Consider the following 18391-nt stretch of genomic DNA (forward strand, 5'->3'; position numbering starts at 1 on the left):
AGATAGAACTTTTTCTCATTTCTGGAAATAAAAACCCTACTGATCTTAGTGATGAGTTTTTCTAAGTTAACTTTTTAAAAAGTAAACGAGTAACGGGTATCTCGTCTCAAACGTCATTTTTTCAGGAACAACGTTTGCGTTATCTGAAGCAGCAAGAACGTCGCCAGCAGCAGTCTGTTTCTGAGAGTGAAAAGCTTCAAAAACTTAAAGAACGTGTTGAAACACAGGAAACAAAGCTGAAAAAGATCCGTGCCATGAGAGGACAAGTAGACTACAGCAAGATCATGAATGGCAATCTATGTATGTGGAGTTTTTAGTAATTTATTTAATTTAATTTACTACACTACTCACTGCATGGCTAGCAAATAATGCTGTATTTCTAGGCAGTGTAGCATTGAGGCAGGATTTCAGATTTTTTTGTCTTACAGAGGGTCCTGTGTTTCTATGAAACTTAATGATTTAACTTCTTTGTTATGTATGGTCAGGCATAAAATCAGAGTAAGTCTATTCTGTAACTATAAGGATGCGACTTTGTAAATTCCCGACACACAAATATTTTATATATGTATGCATAGACCAGCTTTAAAACTAGTGTGTTGTATTTATCAATACCCATAGAATTAAAAAATTAACAACTTCTGCTTTACTAAATGTTTTTTTATTATTTTTATCTTGTTAATTTTAGCAACTGAAATCGAGCATATAAGTGCCATGTTCCAGGAAAAGCAGCAGGAACTACAGGCTGCAGTGTTAAAAGTGGATCAGCTTACTCAGCAACTGGAAGATTTAAGGAAAGGGAAACTGAATGGGTTTCAGTCTTACAATGGACAAATGACGGGACCTGCAGCAGTAGAATTAAAAAAGCTGTACCAAGAGCTACAAGTAAGTAATGGAGAGATGCTATTTGAATGGTAACTGTAGATTTTAAAAAGTTGTATTACTGCGCTTATGGGTGGCAGTTGGGTTCTGTGATGTCTGTGACAGTACAACTGGTGTATTGGAATGCTGCATCTGTGTGAGGTTGTAGTTAGCATGCAGCCCTCTTTAAAACAGAATTTCATTAGCTTTAAAAACTATTTTTGTTGTTGTGAAAAACGTAATGATACAAACTGTGCAGGTGTTCTGAAGGGCATTTCTTAGCCCCTAATACTGAAATATTGAACGTTGACATAAGCTAGTGTTTGTTTTAATCTTAATTTAAATAAATAAATAAAAAGAATTAATTTCAGTACTTTTCTGTTTTGCAAAGAACTGGGTGTAGCAAGCTCACGTGCCATCTTAACTTGAAGAGGTGATTGGATAGTGAATAAAATTATACTTCAAATATATTGTGAAAATATACCTATGATGTCTGGTGTAAATAAACAAAATACATAAGAATTAAATAACACATTTTAACAGAATTATCAAAAATATAAGCTGTACTGCAATATAGCTGCAGAATATTCACACAGCATTCCCTGTATCACCTTGTATGTCTTCTTCTAAGAAGATTGTTAATTAAATACTACATTTACATTGAAATTTTGTCAAGCTTTTATTTTTAAAGCTATGGAATACTTGATCCTGTGCCAATGTGTCAGGATTTGAGGAGTTTTTTTTTAGTTACTCATGTACTTTATTGTGATAAAGCCAACAGTTTAAATATATATTTCAAAATTAATTTAAATTTCAAAATTAGTCTCACTTATTTCTTTAAATGGGCAAATACAATGTACAAATTATTCATCACATGTTTGCATTAATTAGGAATAAGGGTCCTTTTCCCCTCTTTTTTTCCCTTTCCCCTTTTATACAAGACATTTAGATTAGTTTGGGTTGAAAGAGACCTTTAAAGGTCTTCTAGTCTAAACTCACTTGTAGCGAATAGGGACATCTTCAACTAGATCAAGTATTTACCTTTGAAGTATTTCTAAGTGCAAAGATGCTCAATAGATTGAGATTTCTCTCTTGCGCTTCACAGTGATCCTATACACATTTATCAAGACTTAAATTTGCCTTGGGGTTTTTCTTGCAAGTAACATAACCATGAAAATCGGAACACCGAGGCAATACTGTCAGAGTTATTGAAGGTATGAAAAAAATACCAAAGGGAAAGCAAGAGAAGTAATTATAAAGACTGTCATGGTTGATTTAAGCCGTAAAGGTATTCCACCCCCTAATCTTGCTGGAAAACTGCTGTGAAGGTTTCAGTTTAATCGCCATGTAGAGGGGAAAACCCAGTCCCTGTGCTAGCAGTTCAGTTAACCTCCCATCTGGACATCCAAATTTCATATGAAACTGGAAACAGAATCAATAGCGTAATTTCTGGTACTGGTTTTATATCACTTTGGTTTCACAGTATTCAAACTGTCTTGGTGGTTAAACATAATTTTTAACAAACATTTTCTGTGACTTAGTTTTTCACAGTGTAATTCACTTCTGAAATACTTTTATGCTTAATTCTTCAATCCATTTGCTATAAATGGGATGCAGTCTATGTGTATTCAGTAGGTATCCACTAGTTTACTGGGACATTCTTTTGCTGCTTTCTTTTAAGAGCTGTTCATGGTTGCAAATGCTGATTTGACAGGCTGTGTGGAAGCGTAACATCAGAGGCATCAGAACATAGCCGATCCAAGTTGATTCAGGTTACTGTCTTAAAAAACCAACTTGACAACAAAATGAAGTAACTCTCCTAACTGGTGCTTCTTTTTTCTTTTTAAGATTCGTAACAGGCTTAACCAGGAGCAGAACTCCAAGCTTCAGCAGCAGAAAGAACTCTTAAACAAACGTAATATGGAGGTAGCTATGATGGACAAGCGAATCAATGAGCTGCGTGAACGACTATACAAGAAAAAAGTTGAGGCACGTCAAAAAGAAAACATTCCTGTAAGATAAACTGTTAAAAGGGCCATGCTTTAGTTTATCAAGAGCCTATAAAAACTATATAGAATCTCACTTTTTCCCAGCTGAGTAATACGATTACATCTAAAGAACCCATTTTAGAAGTAGCATGCTTCTTGAAACTATTCTAAGATTTTGCATAGACATCAGAAAACTGGTAGACAGAATGTGTTTCACTTTATTTTTCTTTATGGCACAGAGCATACCATATTAAAAATGACAGCAGTTTATATTTCTAGGAAAGAAAGTGTGCTTATGGGCTATGTTTCAAAGCATCAAATCAGCTTTTATAAAAATTGATCTTCTAATATAGAAAATTTGTAGAAATATAAATGGTCTGATAAAGTTAGTCTTAATAGTTGTATGGAACTTTGAAAATAAATTAGTTGCACAGTAGACCATTTATCTAAGGACTAGAGAGATCAGTTCTGGATTCCCATATGTATGTCTAGCTGGAGGTATTGCTTTCAAAAGAAACCAGGCTATATTTGGTTATTTAAGAACTCATTTTAGCCTGTTTGCATAAGAAAGGCACAACGAAAGAGACTTATACAGATAAAAGTTTCTACAAGAAATTAATGTGGATAAGAAATTTAATTTTTGAGGTGTTGCTTTTAGGGAATAAAATTTGTACTTTCTGCTTTTTTGTGTAGGAGCATATAGAATAGTAACTCAATTATTAAGGTTTCTTAGCTACAGTGCATGGTTCTAGATACTTAGACTTCAGACCTCCTGTTCATGCACAAATGCCTAGATTAAATGGAAGTTCATGTTCAGTTTCTCTGATTTTTTTAGTTGAATCGTATTAATGGAAGTTCATCACCCCAGTCATCCTTGAGTGCGTCAGGAAGGGTGGCAGCAGTAGGACCTTACATCCAAGTTCCGAGTGCTGGCACTTATGCTGTACCAGTAGATCCAGTTAAACCACAGTCTCTCACCATTGCTTCTAGCTCAACACATGGAAGATCAAAATCTGGTAAGCATTTAACTGTGGTGTTTATTAATGCAGATGGTTTGGAAAGGAGTGGTAAAGAAAAAGAGTAATCTTAAGAGACCCAGCATTGACATAATCTCTGTAGTAGGAGAGGCAAGTTTTAAATGTCTTGATACTGTTCTATGAATTGGACATTAGTCATTTAATATGAAGCAGGTTTTGCCTATTTCCGTGTAATTTTCTTAGAAGACTGAGTGTTTTCCATGAAATTTTACTAGCTGGTACACTACTTAAAGGAGCACATGTTCCTTCACAAATTCTGTGTTCTTTAATAGCTTTTCAATTAGTTTGTGTGTTTGGATGTAATAATGACATCAACTTTGTAGAATTATTTATAGTATGTTGCTTTTTGTCAAGTAAAACAAAGCTAGTGACAAGTAAAAATATTACTTCTCAGAAGGAGACTGAACAGAAAAACAGAATAAAATGCAATAAAAACTATGGGAGGTTTTTGCTCCAAGTTATGGAAGTTGTGGTGCTTAAAGCATTTCTGAAATGGAATAACTTTAGCATTGATACTCTTTACTTGTTTTTGCCATCATTAGTGAAGGACCTGGCCCCACAGAGTACTCACCAGAACTTGATGTACAGAATTGAGTCTCATGTCTTCCATGATTAATAATACCATCTACGTTATAATATAGTTTTTTTCTTTTTAATTTATATTGGAGACCAAAGGAAGCAGGTCATGACATTTGTGCCTTAAGTTCTCATTCTGGCAAAGCTCAGCTCTCTGCTCACATCTTGGCAAAATCAGAATTCGTAAGAAATGGTTAGCTAGGAAAAAGTGCATAATCATAGAATCATGGACTGGTTTGGGTCAGAAGGGACCTTAAAGATGATCCAGTTCCAACTCCCCTGCCGTGGGCCGGGACAGCTTCCACTGGATCAGGTTGCTCAAAGCCTCATCCAACAAATAAAAATGCATGATCCCATAGGTCTAACCACAGGTTATAGTTTACCTGGTCTCCTAAGAGAGATCTAAAAATGAGATAAGCAATGACTTGTAAAGCAAAGCTTCTGCATTATTGACTTACATTCCAGTACTTAAAACTGAATACTCCGGCAAAGCCTGCAGCTTGTTTTCAAATTGGAAAGGGCAAGATTGAGGGAGGACAGTCTGAACATCTCTATAGGAAAGAGTGATAGGATTTCCTCCCCCTCCTGCTGCCCAAGGTCAGAAAGTGAAACTGTCCAAACAGAACTTAAAAACCCCAGTCTTTTTTGTTGGAATTAGTAATTTAACAATACCTTTAGTGTACAAATCCCATCACTGTGGTTTTATGGGAAAGTCTTAAGAATGTGGAATGACTTAATTGTGGAGTGACGTGACAGATTTGCAACAGTTTTGTCTTCAGACTTGTGGATTCCCTTCCACATATGGGAAAGGATAGCTCATAACGTCTAAGTTCACCAACCAAAAATAATTCACTATTTTGTAAATGTTGTCTTCAGAAGACATACGTACCCACTTCTAGACCTAACTCAGGAGGTTATAAGATTTCTGAATGATAATTTTTGGTTTTAGAAAAGTAATTATTCTACGTTAGGACTGACTTTGTGTTGATTACTCCAGCTGTTCTTGAATAAAGTCCTGTAAAATAGATTGATGTAAGGAGGAGTTTATACGCTCCCAGGAAGAAAAGAAATTGAGAATTTTTTTCAACTGTCATGCTTTTATTTCTCGTTATCTGTATGTTCCTGTTCTCATTTCTCCATTGTCATTGTCATAATTTTTCCACCACTCTTTTTTTTTCTCTTTCTGTGTAACTGGATCTGCCTTGGTGTGTCCGGTAGAGACAGACTGTGGGTGTGTGAAAAAAACTCCAGACACCTGGAAGGTTTCTGATTTAGACATAATAGTGGATCCTATTCTGTCACCTCCCACTCCTCTTCAGTCTGCTGCTCACAATGTCATCCGCCTGGCACCTACTGTTTTTGACACCCAGCACTGTGAGTCCATAGAAGATGTCTGGCTAGCTAAGAACTCAGTTTTTAATATGGTCATCTGAGCTCTTGCGTACAGATGCATATTAAACAGCATCTTTAGAACTTGTGTTATGGTATGGCAAGCAGAAGATGCTGTCGAAATAGAAAATTGTGGAGAAGTTGCTTTTTCTCTTTGAAGGAAACATTAGCAGCAAATTCATCCCAGGAGGACTGGAGTAGTGTCTAAGGATGAGTTTTCTTCAGTGAAAATCCTTGACATTTTCTAATCGTTATTAGAAAATTCATAGTTACTACCAAAGCAGGGTTTAGTGTATCTCAGATTAGATAGATTTATTACATGCAGGTTTGAGTTTCTGTGTTGCACTGGACCCAGATCCGGGATAAAAGCTCACCCTGTCAAGTCAATAGCAAGAATCTTGCTGACTTCCACTGGACAAAAATATTATACTCCATGTTTTGTTTGCACTTCAGTTACTACAGTAAGTATCCAGGATCCAGACTTAGAAGTTTTTGGGTAAAATGAGAGAAAATGCACAAAACCTTTTGTGTCTGCATGTCACTGTCTTATTTATGTAAATACAAAATAGATTGGTGGGAGTTGATTGTTAAGTAGTCTTAGAAGCAGCAGATGAGATTACATTTGAAGGAGGAAACTAAGCCAGTGGGCTGAAACGGTGCTGCGGCGGCTGAGAGCAGGAGCCAGTGAGGGCTTGTCAGAGGGCGTTGCCATCAGATGGGCAAGAGAGTCAGGGACCTGTTCAGTCTAACCAAAGACAGCAGAAGGCAGGTGCTGTTAGTTGCCTCCTCTTAGCACCTATCACACAGCCGCTGGCACCGTACACTGCAGTTGCAGATTATCAGCAGCTTCGTTAAGAGCATGAGATTCAGCTTGGGCTTTGGGAGTACGTGAGAGGTGCACTCATAAAAAATGGACGGTGGCTGGCAAGTCTGCCAGGTTGTGATACAAAGGACATGAGGGTGGGAACAGCTGAATTCTGATGTTTAGATAGGTAGAATGAAACAGAGAAGATAGAGAGAGACTCTGAATTTGTTTGCAGTCTCTTACCTCAGAGTTTGGGGATGAACTTACTAATATTTGGAATTAAAAGGATTACAGGATGGTTTTGTATAACTGTCTGTCTAGATAGAAGAGTGTGGGCTTGTAATTGCAGGTAAGATAATTAAATTCTTTGGGATTTTTACTGTTGTTTCCATAAGTGCTTTCTTAAAAGCTAAACTTACAGCCAAAGATGTTTTAATGTTTGGCATGAATCAGTTGTAACGTCTTCAAAACAAAAGTTTTACTGAATCAACTTTATTGGAGTTACGGAACGTCGTGTGTATTTTGTACAGTAAATGTTAATTCAGTGCATACTTTGAAAGTTTGTTATTATTTAGGATCGAAGTGTTTATACCTTCATCTTTTTTTCCTCTTGCTCTTGATAACCAGATGATTAAAACCAAAAACAGACAAGACCTCCAACACGTCCAGTTCTTGGCTGTTGCCAGTATTAAAGCAGGACCTTATTACTTCACTTTCTGGTACTTTGCAAATGTTAAAAGTGATCTCTGTATTCGCAGTGTAAAAATATGCAAGTGTTAACCTTATTTAAATTACTAACTACAAAAATTGCTCCAAGTAATGATCTCTCAGAATCCAAACACAGTTGATCTGAATTTGAAAGGTTAATGCGATATTATGTGTGGACTATCAAGGAACGTTCTGCAGATAGAATTAAAAAATTAGTAGTATGATAGCATAAATGCAGAGGCAGAACATCTTGGCTTTTGCTTACTTGAAACCGATAAAATTTTAGCAAACCTATAAATATGTTTATGAGCTAATAGGGTGAATTTGCACTCATAGGGTGAAAACATTGGGTGGTAATTGTCAAGACATCTTTAGGTTGTCATTTCCACAGATGGGAAGAAAAGGATAAGACTCGTGGATCAATAAAGAAGATCCGGCTCACAGATAGATAGTGGAGTGCTGATGTTAAATCCGCTGCAATTAGCATATTCCTGTGCCACTTACTCTTAGACTATCTGCTATCCTACACAGAGGATGGCAAAGAATTCTAGAATTAGCCATGCTGATTCTCTTTTCTAGGGTCTTAAAACTGAAATGAAATGGGAAACTTTGCCATTAAATACCATTTGAAATTGTCTTACTATGGGGTCCAGAAATCTCAGTAAATCTACACACACTCCACCCCTCACATTCCCATTTTGTTATCCTCTAGTAAAGTTAGTTAAATGTTATGTATCATCTTTACTGATTCTAAGTACTCCACTAAGATAATTACAGCCAGTAGGGGAGGAGGAATGATCTCTGGTCTCCTTAGAGTAAGAGAAACATCAAGTTTAATCTTTTAAAAGCAAATCAAAACCTTAGCATCTAACCAGGGATCTAGTTACTATAAAACAGCTGTAATTATCAGGCTATTTAATCTCTGTTGCTTACTTAGGGAACAGAAACTAAATAGTCTCATGCAGTTAATAGAGTAACGCCTCACTGCACCTAGGACTTCATTAAGGATTTGTTGCCTCAGTTTATGTGCAGCTATGCGTAATTTTTTTGTGTATGATGAAGATAAAATCCCACAATTTGTGTCGTGACACTATGAGTTGAAGCTGACAATAAATTTATTTAAAATTAAATCTCTAGGGCAATTCTAATCAAGTGAGTATGTTGAAGAAAAAACAAAAGGTAAGTTAGCTGCCACTTCCAGCAAAGCGATGTCTGCTTTTGTTCCTTGCCATTGTTGAAAGGAGATTTTACATCCTGTTATGAGTGAATGAATGCAGTAACCATGCATTAAATTTGGAGTAAGTTCACTCAGAGCTTACATAGACACGAAGCATAATTCACAGCATCTCTACAGAGTACGAAAGAAATATGTCAGTGAAGTGTTTCTGTAAGGATTATTGTCCTGAACTTGTTTGCCTTCTAATAGTAGAATATGTAATGCTCAAACCAAAATTTTAACCATCTTTTTTTCTATAGAAATTGTCAATCCAATTTGAGTGTCAGAGGGTAATGAACAGTGTATTATATGCAGTGATTAGGCTTTCGGTATTTATTTCTGAATCGCAGATTAATAGGGATATATCTAATTTCTGGAATCAAATCAATCCTGTTATATTCTAAGCTATTCTACTTCACGTGTTGTTTTGCTTGTTTACAATGCTGGTGTGGATTATCTTAAATGTAGTAATTTTGTCTGTTTTCAAGCTAATGATGGAAATTGGCCAGTACTTAAACAGAGCTCAACCCCTGTGGTAAAACCCCCTCAGATCTCCAACGCAGACTGGAAAGAATCGAGCATGGACACTGCTTTAAAACAAGGAACTATATCCAGCCAGCCTTTGCCAACCTCAGTATTAGGAAGTACTGATAAGCTGGTAGGTATCATCTGTGATATATTTACAGATGTGTTTTGCTGAAATTATGAACCTTTGGCTTCCGTAGGTGAACTTACTTCGTTTACATACACGTTGTAACCCTGCTGACGATTATTTTAAAAGTTGGAAAGAAAATTACCTTTCTATTCCTCTTGTTCCTTTTTCATTCTCATCCCATTCATTGATTTCTTTTCCATCTTCAGTAGGTTGTACTCCTTCCCATTCTTTTACATATCTTATCTCCCCTTTTCTCTCCTTTGCTTCTCCTAATCATCTCCCCCACCTTCCTGTTTTTCTAATTCACATCTGCATTGCTATTTTCCGTTGGTGTAGATGATCACATTTTCAGTGCAGTCTTTTTCTCACAAAAATCTCACAAAATAAGTCATTAAATCCATCCTTGAGTGAGTCCACTGGTGGTGTCTGCACTGTTCTTGTACTTTATGAATTCTTTCAGACTGCAGTCTTGAAAAAATAAGGAACTTGTCTTTATCAAACTCTATATTATACATGTATATATCACATTCTGTTAGCACACACTCTGTTATCACACTATATATTATCAAATACATTATCAACTACAAACTAAGTTCTGGAACTTGGAACTAAGTTATGCAGGCTTTGAACGTATTCAAATAGTTTTGGATTCCAATTAATGTGTTATAGCTGAAGATGCTTTAAACAGTGGCTGATGTATGATGAGATCTTGTGATAAATTCAGGTAGCATCCTGTCTAGTGACTAAGAAACACAAGTTGTTTATATTGACCCCTTTACTGTCACACAAGATTATTAGCATGTTTGGTTGAGTGAGCAATATTTGTGCTCACCAGTATTTTATTCAATTAAATATTATATACTTTTTTTTTTTGTGCTTACATAGGGTCTTGACCTGGGGAAGGTGCCACCAACAATTCCTGGTGTAAGCAAGCAGTTGCCTCAAAACTATGGGACCTATCCAAGTCCAGTTCCTTTAGGAACAGGTTCTACAAATTCTCTAGAAAGAAGGAAGGATGGCAGCCTGCCCAGACCTGGCACCAATATAACAAACCGGCAAAGACCTGTTCCACTTCCGCCACCAAGCAATGTACATCAGCCCAGCTCTTCACAGCAGATTCAACAGAGAATTTCTGTTCCTCCCAGCCCCACGTATCAACCTTCCAGTTCCCCCTTGTTTCCAGGAGGAGATGGCAGGCCAGAACTCCCTTTAACTGTGGCAATCAGACCTTTTCTAGCTGACAAAGGATCAAGACCTCAGTCTCCCAGAAAAGGGCCACAGACAGTGAACTCCAGTTCCATCTACTCAATGTATCTTCAGCAAGCAACACCACCAAAGAATTATCAACAAGCTGTATACAATACCTTAAATAAATCAGTAAAAGCAGGTAGAATAAATTTTGCTTTACTTTTTCCCTTTGAAATAGACTGTTAAGATCTACTTGTTGGGCTTAGCTTACTTTCCATATCAATTTGAAAAACTTGTCTAAATCCGTGAGAATAGGAAAGCTATTTTTACGTATGCTGCATGGCAGAAAAATGATCCCATATATTTTTGGGGTGCTAAGTATATGTTTACTTAAGTATATGTTTAAAACAAGATGCAATTAGAACAATACAGTCTGGATACTCCACCAGTACTTTTAGAAATAAGTTGAAAAAACAGTGTATAGATGGGAGAGTTTTTCTCCTTTTAGTCTTTCCTTACGAAAGAGGAAAAACATTCCAGATGTTACTTGTAGCTTCTAATTGTAAGAAGCATCACAGTCACCAACAGGTGAGCACTTATTTATGTTTTGATAGGTTCCAATATAATTAGTATGACATTTCCTTTTGTATTAGTGTCAAACGTAGCAACTGAGACACATTTGGTTTACTTGCCGATATTATGTAGTTTGAGAACATTTCTTCACTGTTTTCCATCTTTCTTTTCTTCAGTTTATGGGAAACCAGTATTACAATCTGGTTCCACTTCTCCCTCGCCTTTGCCATTCCTTCATGGTTCTTTGCCTGCCCAGACTTCCTCACAGCCACAATCTCAGCCACAGACTGAGGTCTCCGAAAAAGATCAAGAGCTGGAAAATGCTCCGCCACCCAGTGAGAACAGCAATGTGGAAAACATCCCTCGTCCTCTCAGTCCTACTAAGCTCACACCTATTGTGCATTCACCCCTAAGATATCAAAGCGATGCTGACCTTGAAGCCCTCAGAAGAAAATTGGCCAATGCTCCTAGGCCATTAAAGAAGCGTAGTTCTATTACTGAACCAGAAGGGCCAAGTGGACCAAATATACAAAAATTATTATATCAGCGCTTTAATACTCTTGCTGGAGGAATAGAAAGTGCTCCTTTTTATCAGCCAAGCAATCCACAGGACTTCATAGGCATCTTGGCAGATGTTGATAATGGTAACACTAGTACCAATGGCAATATTGAAGAACCTGTTCCTGTGCAACCTACAGTTCCTCTTCCTGATGAGCCACCGGCTTCATCAGATGCTAATGATAACGAATTACCTTCTCCTGCTACCGAGGAACTGATCAGCACTGAAACTACAAATCAAACATCTGAGACAACTGAAGATAACAACAACAATCTTGCTATAGTTCCTTCTACCGAACAGTCATCCAGTCCTACGCCCGAGGTCAGCTCTCCAGTAGAAGAGGAAGCTCCTTTGCCACCTGCTCTTCCTCCTCCTCTTCCTCCAGTAAGTAAAAACCCAAAGATAATTTTGTGATTAGCTGTGTGTTTAAGCATAATTGGAAGATGGTAAGCTTATGCTAAATGCCCTGTTTCAACTTCAAGTTTCATGATACTAAAAGAAAACCATGAGGACTCCAAGGAGAATTCTGATGGAATAGTTTCTTTACTGCTGTAGCACTTTAATAAGGAACTATGCATACAGGGAGCAGGAGGTTGTGTATGTGCTTCATCCCACAGAACTTTTTTGGGGAATATACTCTTGTAGAACTGATTCTGGGATCTGGGATTCCATTAAAAATATTTTTGTGATTTCCCCAGGTCTAGAAAGATAACTAACTGTATGAAACTAAGGGTAAACTATGGCAGTGGGAAGCTTTTGAAATTGCAAGCAAGCTGAAATAGCTGTTCTGGGAGAGCACATTCCTTTTCCCCTCTCCACAGAGAGATGCGAGACCAGGGCTGACAACCGCAACACAGCTGATTTGTTTTAGCAGAAATGTTTTTCTAATGGGCTTGTCACATAATTTGAATTGCTTTCAAAGTCCCTCCCACAGCTGCACCAAGCTCTTTTAAATACTTGTCATTACCAAAATCTACAGCATATGGAGAATTGAAAATAGGAAGAAAAAGGCATTTTATTCTTAGTCATTGATATGACTCACTTTACCATTGGTTTCAAAGCATACCTCCATTTTTTGGTTCACAAAGGGACCTTGTGCACTTTCACGAGCGCAGGTGGGCCAGGATACTTCTTGGAGAATGGAATATGCTAGCAACAGATATTACTGATACTGTGAAAGGTTTCTTTTGCAAACTGAAATAGCCACACAAAATAGAAGTATAAATGAAAATGGATCTTACAGTGCTAGAAACCAAAAGCACTCTCTAAAAGTGCTTTTTTTTCTGGAAAGTGACAAAGACACACGTGAGTGATTCAGCATATTCTCGAAACACATGTAAATGTGTTTCAGATCTTGAGAATGCTGCTTCTGATAATGCCAGCTAGAATGTCACATAAAATAGCTTCATTTCCTACAGCAAAGCTCTTCAGTGCTGATCTACAGCAGAAACTTTTGATAATTCAAGGCAGACATTCCTTTGAGTAGAGACTGATGCTCAGACTTGGTTGTGCCCTGCTTTTCCAGTCTAAGCAAAATATTTGACAGCGTCTCAGACAATCCACCAGAAACACATTCGCTTATATATAACAGGTAGCGGTGCTCAAAAACCATTGACTTTAGCACTTGGTTCCTTCTGCTTACGACCTGTTAATTAGGAGCTTCTAAATTATATTGACACGCTTTTTCACTTTTTAACTGAGTAAGATGTAGTAAGATATCAAGCCTTTTATTTAGAGACTTGAAAATGGTAATGTTTGCATAGTTCTAATTACCATTTAAGGAGGACAGGATTCTTAAGCTAGTTAAAAAGAAATGGAATCATCTGTACTACTTACACAACCTGCAATGATGTCTTCTAACCTTCATCTCTACTCAGACAAAACGTACCAACTTGAAGAAACCTAATTCAGAAAGAACAGGCCATGGTCTGAGAGTGAAGTTCAATCCACTGGCCCTCCTCCTAGATGCTTCTTTAGAGGGAGAGTTTGATCTCGTACAACGCATCATATACGAGGTGAGCTTCTAAACAATGGCAACTGCTTTCAATGTTTAGGAAAAAACAGAAGTGCTGAACTATTTTGTTTTCAACAGGTTGATGATCCCAGTAAACCAAATGATGAAGGAATTACACCTTTGCATAACGCAGTGTGTGCTGGTCATCACCACATTGTGAAGTTCCTGCTTGATTTTGGCGTAAATGTAAACGCAGCAGACAGCGATGGGTGGTACGTGTTGAGATTTTTAACTTGGCATCGGGGAGAAACACCATTTTGATGCACATTCCAAATTTAGTCAAGCCTTGTTTGGGGAACCATTTCCTCTCCTTTTACCCCCCTGCAATGAGCACTTTCTCATCGCTAGATGGTGACAAGTGCAAATGCAAGGTTACACTGTGCTTAGCCCGTGGGCAAGAACACAAATCACATGCTAAGTAAACCTTAGTGGTGTAGCTGCATCTCTTGTCCAGATGCTGAAATAATTGAACTGTAAATAACATGCAACAAAAGCTGATCTGTTAGTTTAATCTTCATATAACCCACCACAGAGTTGGGGGTTCTGGAATGGAGCCTTGCAGGCAGATGTAGCACTCCAGCAGCGTTTGGAAGGGATACAATAACCTTCTACACCCAGCAGCTTTGTAAGCTATGAAAATGGACATTTGTGCTAACATCTATTTTATATTGTTTGGCTTTATTGAGGGCAGGTAAATACTGGAATCTACTCCAGCTGCTTGACCGTTTTTAGGCAAAGCATGTATATGCTGTAATCATAAACCGTTTCCTTTAAGAACAGACAGGCTAAACTCTGTGTTGGGAAGACAACATAGGATTCATGGAAGTTCATTTTTTCTTGTGTACATATTTGCTTTATTTCAGGACACCCTTGCATTGTGCTGCTTCTTGCAATAGCGTTCATCTTTGCAAACTGCTGGTTGAATCTGGGGCAGCTATTTTTGCTTCAACTATAAGTGATATAGAAACTGCTGCAGACAAGTGTGAAGAGATGGAAGAGGGTTATATTCAGTGCTCCCAGTTCTTGTATGGTAAGATGTGACATGGCTTTACAAACTCCTTCAGCTTTTCTAAAATCAATTCCTTGCTGTCTCTGATCTGCACAATCTGCTTAGGCCCCAGACTTGACAATGCTGCCCATCACCTGTTCTTTCAAAATGCTAAAACCAAAACAGCCTTTTTGTTATTCTGTGCTCCCAGTCCTTCTGTTCTCAGAGTTACTTCACAGGCTCCTTCTAATGTTACAGATTTTGAAAGTTTGATTTGGCTCCATTTCAAGGAAAAGCTTCCATGGGAGGTTTTGGCAGTAGCAGCGAGTTGTTAAGTATCTTGACAGATTTACTCCCAACTTCCAGATGCACAGATTTGTAGCAGATCACATGAAGAAACACGAGTACTTTAAGAATAATTAACTTACAGAATATGTTTAGTTACTAAGATATATTTTGCATGAAAAGTACCTTGATGAAGCAGACAAATCTTTAATTTACATAGAAGATGTAAATTCATCCATTTCCTCTTGTCCTATCACTTGTTATAAAAAATAAGATTGTAAAGTTTCTATTGCACATGTAATAAAGGAGAAAAAACCTTATGCTCTAAATTGGTTTCAAATATTCTGTAAGATCTGGCTTCATTTATTAAATAGATTTCTGAAAGCATTTAATCACGGAAGTGCTGAAAATTGTTAATGAAATTTTATTACTAAGACACTAATATTTGGGTCACAGTGTCCATACTGAAAATCTCCGAGGGAAAACCAGGCTATTTCACCATCTAGGGTGTTCTCTGATTTGTTGTTAACAGGAGTGCAAGAGAAGCTGGGAGTGATGAACAAAGGCGTGGTGTATGCTCTGTGGGATTATGAAGCCCAGAATAGTGATGAGTTGTCATTCCACGAGGGTGATGCCATTACGATCCTAAGACGCAAGGATGACAATGAAACAGAGTGGTGGTGGGCCCGCCTCAATGACAAAGAAGGCTACGTGCCTAAAAATCTTCTTGGGGTAAGTTCTTACTAATTTACCTTCTCCCTTCTATTTTTTACTTCCTTCTGTAGATTGATCTTTGGTCAGAATCCCTGGGTGCACCATGCAGCTACACTACGATGTGCTGCAAAGCAGATTATCCTTATTCTCTCTGGCCTCTCTGTCATTTTAAACAAAAATGAGAGGCTGTGGTTAGGAGATTAGTGCTGGTTTTTATTTGCCCAGTTAATATATTTAATGCTTATATCTTCCATAGGATTTTTTTTTCCTTTGGCTAAAATAGCGGGCCCCATGTAAAGTGCAGTGGCTCTGTTGGCTGCTCAAAGCTCTGGCCCAGGAGGTTCTTTAGGAAGGTTTTTCAATACCTGGCACAAGATCAACAAAATATCAATATGGACAAATCTAAAACAGGGAAGAGCCTTGAGCGTGACAACTGTAGGCAAATTGTTTATGCTGCTCTCAGTCTAATGGAACGCTGCTGTCATGAGAGAGCAGGAACGTAAGGCTACTCAGTAAGACAAAATCCTTAAGAATACCCTGCAGAGCAGGAAACGAGCACTCTATAGGGCTCGGCCTGGGATTCTCATACTTACATAAAGCATCCTTTGGTCTAGTCCGGGATCTTGAAAGAACGACTTGAAAGAACAAAGTCCCTGTCAGAGCAGCAGTTTTGCTGCTGTTGGTAGGAACATGACAGCCCTTGGTCTCCTGGTTTCATTTTTAAGAAGTTACCTAAGAACATGCAATGGCTCACAAACACCTCAAACCCAGAGTGCTTCATCACCCAGTTCTCGCTAATAAGTACCCCTTGGTTGTATAATTGAGTTGATTTATACTGAACTTGGATTCAGCCATGCAAAGCCTAATATATTTATTCTGATTTTACAGCTCTACCCCCGAATAAAACCCAGACAGCGAACCCTGGCTTGAATTCAGTTGTACAACAGTGCAATACCGTGCTGGTAACTGGAAACTTAAAACATACACTGGAGCCATCATTTTTGATCATTTCACACAGAGAAATAAAACTATGATATTTAGTTTTAACGGTGCTTTCTCTTGTTAAATGGACAGCAACCAAGATTTTCAAGATCTGCAGTTTGTAAATGAGGATCGTTTTTATGTGACCCACCACTGATGAGGAGAGCGATACCTCCACTACCTAGTGTTGTGCCAGCTCTCGTCTGCAGCAGTGTTTTAAGTTAAGGTTCTGTGGTAGGAGCTTTCTTGTGTTCAATGTTCAGAGGTGTCATTTGCGGAGTGCAGATATGCTGTCCAGTTTGCTCCAGCCCCACAGTAACTGTCCCACGTCAGGATTTTGGATATTATTTTGTTCAATATTGGTCAATGTTGAGTTCTCATTACCGATCGAGTCTTTGTGTTCTAGCACACAAGATCTTCACCTATTACATGCATCATTAACTTGTCACCAAAGCTTTATGAAGGCTTGGATTTTAAGTGGTAACACACTGTACACTTAAATCCTAGTCTGGACAACCCCAACAAAAGCTTTACATAGCCTAGCATCTAGTATTATTTGCATTTAGAATTGAGCTAGAGAACTAACAGAACAACAGTATTTGTACACTTCTCAATCCCTACACAATTTCACTGGGTGTTTTATTTTCTTATTATTCAGCCTACAGCACCAGTGTTACCTCTACTGATGTAAAGGTTCCCCTACTGAACCACCTGAGCTTGTCCAGCAGGGACAGAACAGTTCAGTACTGAACTTGCAGCAGCTTAAGGGATTTGTATGTCTGCATGGATGAAAGTGCAATAGTTGAAAAGGGTCAGAGTTCTGTGAGGGTTGTACTGTGTGACTTTGAAATCTGCCTGAGTCAGTCTAGAAGGAAATACAAAGGACTGGATAGAGGTAGAAAGAGGAATGTGTAGGAGCTCAGTCAAGGAGAAGAAAGCATCGAGGTTTAGAGAAGGATTTAAGAAAGGCAATAGCTTATTTGAGGACAGTTTCTGTGGTTCTTGGCAGCCCACATCCGCTGCCAAGGCAAGTTATGCAATAACCTATGCCACTACATTGTAGTTCGAAGCAAAAAAGAAAAAAGGCACTTCACTGGAATTTTAATTGTACATGATTTTATATACTAAAAGTATATTTTGAATTTCCCATTATAAGTTTTAGCCATATTTCTTGTAATTTTCTCCCATTAACAGTATGCAATTTGATTAATTCTTCATGTACAAGTTCTGTGTATAATTTATATATCCATTTCTGCAGTGCTGTAACTTGCTTTTACCACAGGTTAGCATTAACTGTATATATTGTGGTGAAAAGTGAAAGGGTATTATTGTTGAAGAATTTGCTACATGAATGTGATGATTTCGAGAGCCTATGATACACTAATTCAGAGAACATGTAAATGTGCACAATAAAGTACTGCTAAGGCACGGCTGTGTTCTCTGGTACTTTCCTAGAGGCAGCCACAGCACACGCCTTTGGTCACAGTGTACAACAGAACAACACCAGCCTGCTGCGTTCTGTTAACTTGAGTTTCCTCATTGTTAACCAGGGGCACAGAAAAGGACTTGCCAACTGCTTCTGGAACCTTCTTACAGTGGCTCTGCCGTATCCCAACTGCGACAAATTAATCCTTGACTAGAAAAGCTCCCAAGGGTCCTTCACACACAAGCCGACAACAGAGTCCCGGGGGCTCGCTTGCTCAGTTCTTACCAGCACGCAGAGACGGAGGGCAGGAGGACACTGGGCTCGGGACGTGTTAGCCAGAGGATTCATCCCAACAGTTGAACCAATTATCAACACTTAGAACTAAAATTGGAGTGCTGTTTATAGAAAGCCAAAAGGTTTGGCGCTCAGAG

At 38.1% G+C, this 18391-nt stretch overlaps 1 protein-coding gene across 6 annotated transcripts in view; it reads left to right on the plus strand.

Moving 5' to 3' along the window:
• The window catches only part of PPP1R13B (protein phosphatase 1 regulatory subunit 13B), a 76466-nt gene extending 59737 nt beyond the window's left edge, over positions 1–16729 (plus strand). For 3 of the 6 annotated variants that reach the window (XM_069856774.1, XM_069856772.1, XM_069856778.1), the window contains 13 exons: positions 126–300; positions 686–882; positions 2707–2871; positions 3682–3862; positions 5678–5833; positions 9066–9235; positions 10118–10619; positions 11170–11936; positions 13430–13567; positions 13645–13778; positions 14430–14596; positions 15372–15571; positions 16442–16729. In XM_069856774.1, the coding sequence (XP_069712875.1) occupies positions 126–300; positions 686–882; positions 2707–2871; positions 3682–3862; positions 5678–5833; positions 9066–9235; positions 10118–10619; positions 11170–11936; positions 13430–13567; positions 13645–13778; positions 14430–14596; positions 15372–15571; positions 16442–16483 (2994 nt within the window). In that variant the 3' untranslated portion in view covers positions 16484–16729. The remainder of the gene's footprint in view (positions 1–125; positions 301–685; positions 883–2706; positions 2872–3681; positions 3863–5677; positions 5834–9065; positions 9236–10117; positions 10620–11169; positions 11937–13429; positions 13568–13644; positions 13779–14429; positions 14597–15371; positions 15572–16441) is intronic. The other 3 variants (XM_069856773.1, XM_069856775.1, XM_069856776.1) reach the window with 3 other exon arrangements.
• The last annotated feature ends 1662 nt before the right edge of the window (positions 16730–18391 follow it).

This window comes from Phaenicophaeus curvirostris, chromosome 5 (assembly GCF_032191515.1).
Source record: "Phaenicophaeus curvirostris isolate KB17595 chromosome 5, BPBGC_Pcur_1.0, whole genome shotgun sequence".
Classification (NCBI taxonomy): Eukaryota; Metazoa; Chordata; class Aves; order Cuculiformes; family Cuculidae; genus Phaenicophaeus; species Phaenicophaeus curvirostris.